General features: G+C 39.5%; 1 protein-coding gene across 2 annotated transcripts in view; it reads right to left on the bottom strand.

Annotated features, from left to right (window-relative positions):
- Positions 1 to 1961: 1961 nt before the first annotated feature.
- The window catches only part of pde2a (phosphodiesterase 2A), a 138982-nt gene continuing 130085 nt past the window's right edge, over positions 1962 to 10858 (bottom strand). For both annotated transcript variants that reach the window (XM_079353914.1, XM_079353915.1), the window contains 12 exons: positions 10759 to 10836; positions 10528 to 10650; positions 10375 to 10445; positions 9414 to 9536; positions 9198 to 9285; positions 8616 to 8663; positions 8110 to 8184; positions 7920 to 8019; positions 6929 to 7041; positions 6036 to 6074; positions 5728 to 5834; positions 1962 to 5281 (listed from right to left, as the gene is read on the bottom strand). In XM_079353914.1, the coding sequence (XP_079210040.1) occupies positions 5047 to 5281; positions 5728 to 5834; positions 6036 to 6074; positions 6929 to 7041; positions 7920 to 8019; positions 8110 to 8184; positions 8616 to 8663; positions 9198 to 9285; positions 9414 to 9536; positions 10375 to 10445; positions 10528 to 10650; positions 10759 to 10836 (1200 nt within the window). In that variant the 3' untranslated portion in view covers positions 1962 to 5046. The remainder of the gene's footprint in view (positions 5282 to 5727; positions 5835 to 6035; positions 6075 to 6928; positions 7042 to 7919; positions 8020 to 8109; positions 8185 to 8615; positions 8664 to 9197; positions 9286 to 9413; positions 9537 to 10374; positions 10446 to 10527; positions 10651 to 10758; positions 10837 to 10858) is intronic.

The raw sequence follows: 10858 nt of genomic DNA, 5'->3' as shown, positions 1-10858 counted from the left end.
TTGCAAGGCATGGATGAGATTCACCCTGAGTATCTTAAGTCTCTGGCTGGGGAGGGGCTGTCATGACTGACACGTCTCTGTAACATTGCATGGAGGTCGGGGACAGTGCCTCTGGACTGGCAGTCCGGGGTGGTGGTCCCTCTTTTCAAGAAGCTGGATCGGAGGGTGTGTTCCAACTACTGGGGAATCACACTCCTCAGCCTCCCTGCGAAATTCTATTCCAGGGACAGTTAGTTGAACCTCGAATCCAAGAGGAACAATGCAGTTTTTGTCCCGGCCACGGGACACTGGACCAGCTCTACGCTCTCCATCAGGTGCTTAAGGGTTCATGGGTATTCGTCCAACCAGTCCACATGTGCTTTGTGGATTTGAAGAAGGCGTTTGACCGTGTCCCCATGTGGCGTCTTGGGGGGTGCTCGGAGAGTATGGGGTCCGGGGCCCTTTGCTAGGGGCTGTCCGGTCCCTTTATGACTGTAGCAGGAGCCTGGTTTGCATTGCTGGTTCACCGGATCTGTTTATAAATCTGGACATATGGACAGAATCTCTAAGTGCAGGGGGTCCGGTTTGGGGACCACAGGATCTTCTCTCTGCTTTTTGCGGATCATGTGGTCCTGTTTGCTCCATTCAGCCTAGACCTCCAGCATGCACTGGGGCTGTTCATAGCCGAGTGTGAGGTGGCTGGGATGAGGATCAGCAATTCCAAATCTGAGGCCGTGGTTCTCGACCGGAAAAAATGGCTTGCCCTCTTCGGGTCGGTGGGGTGTCCTTGCCCTAAGTGGAGGAGTTCAAGTATCTTGGGGTCTTGTTCACAAGTGGAGGGAGGAGCGAGCATGAGATTAACCAAAACAGTGATCACATGACTGTGGACAATTCACCGATCCGTCGTGATGAAGAAGGAGCTAAGCCAAAAGGTGAAGCTCTTGATTTACTGGTTAATCTTTGTTCCTATCCTCACCTATTGTCATTAGCTTTGGGTCATGACCATCTGGCTCGCTCCTCCCCCACTTGTGAACAACATCCCAGATACAAGCGGCTGAAATGAGCTTCCTCCATAGGGTGGATGGGCACACCGTTAGAGATAGGGTTAGGAGCTCAGCCACCAGGGGTGAGCTCAGACTAGAGCTGCTACTCCTCCACATCAAGAGGAGTGAGCTGAGGTGGCACAAGCATTTTTTTCGGATGCGCCCTGGGAGGTGTTCCGGGCATGTCCCTCTGGGAGGAGGCCTCGGGTTAGACCCAGGACACGCTGGAGAGACTGTCTCTCAGCTGGCCTGGGAACGCCTCACCTGAAGAGCTGAAGGTAGTGTCTGGGGTGAGGGAAGTGTGGGGGGTCTCTGCTTAGACTGCTGCCCCCATGACCCAAGGTCAGCGATAGAAAATGAATGGATGTATATTCAGTTACACAACAATAAAAAGTGTAAGCCAGTGTCGAAAGTAACTTAATATAATCACCCAATTACCTGTAATTCCTTTTGATGCAGGCTACCTTATCCTCATATAGTGGAATTTAAACGTTAATTTATTTTTCCTTAATGCATGGCCTTTACTCACAGACAATATTTTACATTGAGTTTTTAATTTTAGGTCCTGTGTTAACATGTTAAAGTCCCACAAAGAATTTAGGGGTAATCTTAAAATCTGGAAAACATTCTATCAATTAAATTTAATTGCCATACTATTTCCAACCATATGGTTTGTTCCATTTCCATCAGTGTAATTTGGCTTCTGTCCTCAATTTAGTGTTGATCACATAAAATCTTTAGATACGGTACAAACAAATGTGATCATTTTACTGATGTTGTATTTTGCAGGGGTGGGAGGTGGATAATTGTAAATGTATATTTTCCCTTATGTGTTCATCTAGCTATGTTATATACAGTATATACATACAGCCCACAATTTCACCTTAACTATAAAAGCCTATTATGGTGTTTGTGTATTTCTAGAGACATCAAACAAGCAGCCTTTCATAGATTTATTCCAAGGGAAAAAAATCGTCCATTTCTCTTCATGTCAAAAAAGTCCTTACTCATTACATCATAAAAAGAACAAGACCACCAGCACTCAGAAATCAACAAAACAAATAAAAAACAGGTGACGAGATTTATTCCTCATGTATAGAATTCAAATTAATTTGGGTTGTGGTACAATATCATATGTATATCCAAAATACACTGATAGTTTTCTTTGATAGACCCTCTGTCTAGACGTTTCTGCTTGTGGTTGTTCAAACATGGCATTAAAAAAAAAAAAAGTAGAGAACAGGATGCCACCACAAATACATTAAATATTTGAAATACTTCCCATAATAATATGACAGACAGTCCAGTAACATTTGTCTTTTTAACCTTGATATTTACAGCAATTATATTTTTGCAACTTTTAACAATTATGTCACAGATGGTCATTACAATGATGGTACATCAAAGGTTAGAGTACTGTTGCTCTGTGATGATGGGAAATATAGATAGGGTTCACACTTCCTGAATGAGCCACAATTTCAGACCCTATCATAATGAATGAGAGAAGTTTTCTTGTGAACACAGCCCTCAGATTAATTTACACTAAAGAGGAAATAGAAATAATTGAAAGAAAGTGTTTTCACTTTGCAGCTTGGCCAGGAAGTAGACTATATTTGCTTGGCACTATTAGCCCCGACTCTCCAAAACAAACATAAAGAGACAGATAAACAGTCAGTATAGAAAACTGTCTTGACCCCCAAAAGCAGTTAAGGATTAAAATCGCCACAGATTGTTGACCCTCCCCCATGAAAATGTCTCCATAGCCTTTGGAGACTCAGACCTAAATTATTAATTTAACAAAGACGCATAGGTAGTTACAAAGGAACCACAGAAGCAGACACTTCATATTGCACATGAAAAGGCAGGTATGTATGAAAACAATGGTTTAAATAAGGACAGGAATGGGAAAACTACACATGAGAGAAAGTGTTTGAGAAAGAGAGAGTGAGTGGCTTTTCTGGCATCTGTATGCCCTTCATGAAACTAACTGTGTCCATGAAGTCGACCAAGGCAGATAAAACGTTTTATGCTGATGCACTAATGCATATCTGTATGGCTGTACAATGCATACATCAAACCACTTTGCTGACCAAATAAATGTAATGACTGAAGCAACCTCTTGAGCCCCATACGTGGAACCTTCTTTGCTTTTATCAGTGCTGTATCAAAGTAATAATAATTACAAAAATAACCTGGCCGATATTTTGAGGTTTTCATAACACATTTTGGACACCAGTTTTCTTAGGTATTTCTTATAACCAACAGTATACTTAAATCTCACTTTCATTCTTCGACACACCTCTCCACTCAATCTCTCTCTCTCCCCCTACACACACAACATACTGTACAGTAGTTTTCATCTATACTGTGTTACTCTAACCCTAACTATGCAGCATGTCCTGTTTTAAAACATTAAAACATAATATGGAAAATTGTAACGAAACAGCCCCATGGCAACAAAAAAATGTCTGTGAATGTCTTCTATCTGAGGCACAGTCTGAGAATTGTTTTGAACCTTTCCTTTGGGATGCAGCAAAAGAAAACGATTGATACTTTCGAAGAGTAATTTCTGTGATGGCTACATCTCTAGTTCCTTCTCAAAAACAATTTTTGGGTGCATCAAGAACTGAAAAAAAAAAAAAATCTGTTGTGTCTTACCATATTATCCACCTGATGGTTTTATACATTATTTAAAATAGAAAAAAAATGACATTACATCTGAGGTCTTCTCACAAGTATTTCACAAATATACATCTTCTGAGCATGGAGTTCATTCAGTCAACACTTTGATACTCAAACTATGTCTATAACAAATATACAACATACATACTAAACAGACTCTTTATTTCAATGTTCATATATTAAAAGCTCTAAGAAAGGCAGCAAAGATGCGCAATAAGGCAGATCCATATGACACACTTAATGACACACTCCATATAATACACTCCACTCTGGCACATTTACACCAACAGATGAGATGGATCTTTAAAGGGTTTCAGTTAATCTCGATCTAATGTTGTTTATGAGGAAATCTGTAACCAAAAAAAAAAAAAAAAAGAAAATAATGAAAATGGTGCACAGGAGTGGGAAGATGGCAAAAAAGATCAACCAAGTATTTGAGTGTGTTCTGAATATTGAATGTATAGAATATTCATATTATTGTGTTATGGCCAGCTGTCATATATGAGTGATTGTCAAATTGTCCCTTATACTGCAAAACAATTTGTTATACCTCTGTGATAGTGAGTGAATTAAATTTCCACTGTACAACTTCATTTTTTTATGAATTAATTAAAATATACCTGTAGGATCTGAATACAAAATATTTTCTGATGGTAGAAAATGTACTGCATTATGTTCTCAGCGAAGAGAAATCAAGAATGATGACGAAGAGGAGGAATAATATGTGAGATGTGTATACAGCATGCATTCAAAAGCATCTGATGAAGGACTATGGCAGCAAGATCATGTGTGAACAATGCTGAGCCATTTAAATCAATATAACTATTATGAAACATTTTACACAAAGTATAGCACTTTATCTCACTATTACATGTCGTAGTAGTCCTTTTCCGTAAGAATGAACTTTTTCTTTCGTTTATGTGTCTTATGTGTCTGTCTGTGCATGTACATTTGTGTGTGTGTGTGTGTGTGTGTGTGTGTGTGTGTGTGTGTGTTTGTGTGTTACAATCGGAATCAGGATCAGTACTGTATGAGTGAATTTGTGGTAAACTTGTTTTTTCGGCATCATTGCTGAAAAATATAAAGTCCCCACCTTCTGCTTTCCTGAACTGGAGACACAAGCAACATGTAGCATCTAATCACTGAACCAGCTTTGATGGATCCACTCGCTTGTCAAATCCAATTTGTTTGAAACTTTGTCCAGTCCATTCTGCATGGCCTGCCTAGCATCTAAGTGATTGACAGCAGAGAGATCTCTCCCTCTTGGGTCGCTAAAAAGGTCATCTTCATCCCTTATTGGACCACAGAAAACTTCAAGAAACCGATCGACGGCCTTCTGGTGTCACTGAACCCTCCCTCCTTCTTCATCTTCAAGGCATCCATTGAGGCAGTGATCGTCGCTCCCAAAAGCACCCTGGGACTGCAGCAGCTCGTATTCCTGGTCCAAGAAGTCCAGGCTGTTGTTGCTAGGCAACCCACGGATGGTGAACTTATGGGACACTTTGGTCCACTGCTCCCGATTTGCTGCCACTCTCTCATACAGCTCAGTGGCCCCAGGAAACAGTTCAGAAAGCAGCCTGAAAGGACAGATGAGCAGTGATCTTAACTGAGCTAAGATATAAAACGTGTTATTGAAATATTTATGCGGGGAGGCTTTCAAGTGACTTATTTGTGTTCAAGATCTTTGTTGCCTTAGCCTAAGAACTTCAGTTTTTATAATCCAATATCATTAGCATGAACTTATACTTAATTACATTAGCTTATAACTGCATCATTTTTTGAATGTATTTTCATCACAGAGTTGTATATTTATTGATATTTGCTGCATCGAATGATTTCTTGGTGTTTTGAAGGCGGGTCAACAAAGCTGCAACCATTAATGCTAGTATGAGGAACTGTCATTTCTTGTCAATTTTCCCTCTGTGTTATGTAAGGCAGAGATCAGGTTTTGACCCAACACTGAGACAAAGTGATTTGAAAATAAAGGTAAGAAGTCATTAGCATTTTAGCATTTCATACGCACTTGTAAATGGGCATGGCGATGTGTTCCATAAAGCTTATCTGGAGTTCTGGGATGTACGCTTTTTCTCTGTCCATCATCTCGCTGGGCCTGTTCCCCATGGCTTTTTCCTAAACACAAATACGCACAGAAACACATAGCACATGCACATACAGATATGCACACCCATAGGCATGCACACACACACACACACACACACACACACACACTCTTTAGTAATGACCTCATTGTTGTGTAAAATGACACACAGTTGAGCCACTTGTTTTATAAGATCACATGTCATTTCACAGCCAGCATACAGTGACACATACCAGATCGCCTTGAGAGAAGAACTCTTTATAAATCAGCTCCTGTGGACACAGAGGTAACACATCTGTATTGTTCATTTAGTTCCATATTTATACTGCAGCTGCATTGATTAAGTCCCATACAGCTTTACGTAACATCACACTATCGCAAATATGTCAGGTGCTGACTACATTTAGTGTAGATGATTTTACTTTAATCCCATAATAAACAATGTCAGCCAGACCTCCACAAAGGCATACATGTGTGTTCCAGTGGTGAGAGTAGGGAATACAGTGCATTTTCTGTAGGTGTTAGGTGTTTGGAGATTTAGAGGGCAGTATTTAGCTCAAGGGTCAGAGGCCTGGTGTTGAAAAAGGGGTCAAACCAAGATTAAACATAATCCTAAAATGGAGTGCAGTTTCACAGAATAGAAAATAATAGGATATAGACTGAGGGGCTGTTTCCAACTATACAGGCAAGCATCTCATTATCTTTATTGTCCCTGAAAAGGGACATATACAATGACAAATCAATAGGAATGAGCTAGACGTTTGTAATAACCTCCATTAATTTCACAGCTGTACTTCTGCATGTGCTCTGCACTTGTTATCTATCTATCTATCTATCTATCTATCTATCTATCTATCTATCTATCTATCTATCTATCTATCTATCTATCTATCTATCTATCTATCTATCTATCTATCTATCTATCTATCTATCTATCTATCTATCTATCTATGCACTGATGCATATATATTGAAATGTTGTAACTGTTATTCCCGTACTCAAGTGTTTTTTATGGGATGAGATATATGGATGGAGGTTCATAATTAAATCTCATGAACATACAACTTAAATTTTGGTGATTTTTTTCAACACGTTATATAAATTATAGACTTTTGTTTGAACTGACAGCAATCTTGCGTGTGGTTTTCCAGCCCTTGGTTTGGTCTGACAGGTCACAAGATGTCATCAGCAGGCACAGCAGCATGGAGCGGTGATTACGACTTTTTGGGTTGTATCCATCTGAAACAAACACGTGCAAAAAACAACAAGACCTTTTTAGGCTGTAATAAATGAGTAAATTATACTGTTTCTTTTGTGAAGATCTGAGAAAAACCTCTATAGATATCAACTTCACACCAACATAACATTTTAACCTGATTAATACGTCCCCTGAACCCCAAGCAGATAGTTATTGATGATCAGAAGCCACAGCTGCATGAGTGGTTAAGACATTTATCAGGTCAGGAAAAGTTCTGATTCAGTGTGACTTTAACTTGTACATTTTTATGGTGTTTTGTTGAAATATTTTTCAGCCGTGATTGACAAGTTATACACTGTGGTGAGAAGCAGTGGGTAACTCGGAAGCTTTAATGTCCATGGATTACTTGAGCTGCACAAAACTGATTCCACCGAGGAGACATCCACTCAGGATCGCTTATAATTGGTTCCATTCAGGCGTAAAAAACGCTGGCCAGGAGGTTATAGCCAATTATATTTCATCAGAGTACAGAAAGAAACTGCATCCTCTAAACAGTAAATATTACAATGAGAGCCCAGGATGATGAAGAGGGTCACTGATGAATACTGCAGGTTTGACCTTAAATGTCTGCACGAGAAGTCATGCAATGAAAATGAGTCCATATGAGTCTTTTGTAAAGTAGCAACGGAAGGGGGGGGTGTTATTCAAAAAGTCAGTTCTTTTAAAAGATTGACCAAAAAATGTGCAGATTTTTTATAAAATTAATCATTTTTTAGTTTAGTGAATCAGTCTGATCTTATCAAAGAAAACGTTTGTTTCAGTGTGATTAATCTGTGTCATCATCTAATTTATGCCTCTTTTGTCTTTTTCATTTTGAGTGCCAAGTATAAGCAGAGACATATAAACTACCAGGACGTACCATCAGCCATCTTCTGCAGGTCCTTGAAAATGCGAAGGTGGTGGGCCAGGTCTGTTGCCAGAATGATGTCTCTAATCAAATCCAGAACTCGCTGATAGTCCTTTACAAACAGTAAAATTACTTGAGCTTGCAAATGCAAACCAAAGCATGTGAATGTAGTCATGTGTGAAGGCCTTATTTGATATCATACCTTCCTGGAGAACTTCTCAAAGATGTTGCAGCCGAAAGTGTTCAGGATGGCGATGGCCTGGGCAAAGTGATGTCTCTGTCGAGGTAAACAAAGCAAAATAGGAAAAATAATTGAGTCCATTTGAAAATGCTGCTTTTTGTGTCAAAGAAAAAAAGCCTAAGTCCTCCATCGTCACTGAAACAAGTTCATATTTGGCCACTAGGTGTCACTTTAGGTGTCAAAAAAAAATCATAAGCCCACATACTGATTTTCAGAACTCAGACAGAACAAATAAATGTAATTTGCTTTATTTAAAAAAATAAAACAAATCTTAAAGGTATGTTGCATAATAACTTATAATGGCGCGTAAAGATGGCACAACATTTGTAATAAACAAGAGAATTTCTAATGTTTTCACCAACATTTTTAAATGAAACAGTTAAGTTTTTGAGAATTAATCTTCAAGATAGCTTCCCTGTTAGCTCCCCCACATCCGTGTGATATGATGTAAGTGGCTGTGCGTTTACCTCCATCACAGAGCCCTCTGAGCTGTACAGTGCAGCCAGCACAGATTGCTGAAAATAGAAAGAGACAAAGAAAACAGAGTCCTGTCAGTGCACACATTGTCGTGATTCAAATGAAGCCTCCTTTTACTAAACGCACCTTGTCCTCTCTAACTTTACTTGTCTGCTTTAATATGAATCCACATTAGAAAGAACATAACAAATAAGATAAGATGATAATCATTGTTGCATAATGACAGTGAGAATGTGTGTGTGCCTGTGTGTATGTGTGTGCCTGCGAGTGGGTTTCATTTAAGCGCTGGATGGTTATGCATGATGACAGCGGAGCAGAGAAACATGCTTCTTATAACACTGACAAGTAGTGTCTCTGTGGGAAAAATGGAATGCACCACAAACTGTGTTATCACTATGAGACACCTGGAGCCTAGATTTCATTGACATCCAGGCTCCTTTCTGAGCATCTGAAAGTCAGATTTGAGTTTGCATATTTAAAGTCAAGGTGAAGTGCTGCTCTATTGCACTGTACGTGTTCAGGAGGTTTAATGTTTTTTTTAGTCTCCGGGAAAGCAGAAAATGTGCTCTCACCGAGGCGACTTGAAAAGAATTGTTGGTGCCACGGTGATCCAGGTCATGGCACATACAGGAGACAAAGAGAGCTAAAATCTCAATATCCCTAGAAAGAGAGGAGAGAGCAGTGAAAAAAATGGGAACACTTTCACTTTGAATCATTTAAGTGACTCGGGACATTCAATTTGTTTGGTGTTTCACTCAGAAACCATCCAAAATAGTTTTAATACTTACTCGAGGTAGTTGGTCAGCCCTAGGTTTTTGTAGAGCAGGTAGCAGAAGTGTGACACGGAGAAGGCATGGGTCCAGTTGTGGTAAGGAGGGTCTCTGTAGCCTTTCTTCACCATCAGACAGAACCTGACAGTAAAGCACAAAAACAGTTACCATCTGAGACACAGACTGCAACTTGTGACACATGCAGCCATGCAAGTGAGCTTATTTACTATAGCATTTGTTTAAGTGAAAACATTAGAAAATGTCTCTGTATCAACATGTTGATGCAGAACTGATGGAGTAGCAACAAACCATGACCTAGAATAAAGCTACTCTGAGTAAAATGCAGAAACCACTTCAGAATCAGAAATACTTTAATTAATCCCAGGGGGAAATTCGGTTGTTACCGTTGCTCAAAAACACAGTACAGAAGTAAAGAAATAATTTAGACTGTAAAATAAAATAGACCTGTAATAAAATTACACCCGTTCCTAAAGACCTTTATTACATTAAACAATATAGAAATCGAAGGTCTTCTGGCTATTAGTGCTATTAATACTATCAGTATGCGTGTCAGTCTCTGTCAAAACATAGTTTAAAACTTCTCACAGAAGACACAAATGTTTTGTTGATTACATCTCTCTCTCTATAGTCGTAGGGTCTGGGCCTCTCATAATTGACTGATGTGTACAATGGAAATTACAATTAAAAAGCACTTAGGACTCTCAGAAGCTGCGTTCGGCTTCACTCTTGAAAGCGCTTACCCAGTCACCAATACTGAAATCAGACTATTAAAAGACATAAGGGTCATTGAGAAAAAAAAAGAAGAAAAAAAAAAAAAGAGTTTAGTATCCTTAAATCCAAGAGTAAAAATAAAATCCTGATCAATTATCCTATCTAACTGCGTCTTACTCCAAAGAACCAGGAGGACACCTACACACAGTCTAAGATACAGGATTATGCATTGATGGTGTAGTCAGACCTGGCGAGAGTATGCAGGTCAATTTTGTATGTGTTGATGAAGCCCATATCTTCAAACATGCTGAGGATGCCCTGCAGATAGACAACAAAATCACCTGTTATTATAATTCAACGTGTGTGTGTGTCTCTTTTTCTCTAATCCTCCATCTCTTACCAAAGGCGTGGTGTCATCCAGCAGCGAGCGCGGCGTGTATGTGAACTCAGCAAAGCATGGGTGGATCTCTCTCACAGGCTGGATCCCCGTCACCAGCAGCTTAGACACCTCTTCCTCTGATACCTGCAACGTACACATACTGAATCATATTGAGTGAAAAATATTGACAGTGTCAGTAAACACAACATGTCTGTGTGCAAGAGTGTGTGAGATGAAAAATTAAGGTTTCACCTTCATATGGTACATCATCATTTCATTGGCAAGGTGGGATCTGAACTGGGCTTCATGGACCTTCTTGTAGAGCAGAGACTGGAGAAATAAACATTATATT

Source organism: Symphodus melops, assembly GCF_947650265.1.
Source record: "Symphodus melops genome assembly, chromosome: 10".
Lineage (NCBI taxonomy): Eukaryota > Metazoa > Chordata > Actinopteri > Labriformes > Labridae > Symphodus > Symphodus melops.
Note: the sequence above shows the minus strand (reverse complement) of the source record. Positions and strands in the feature narration are given on the sequence as shown.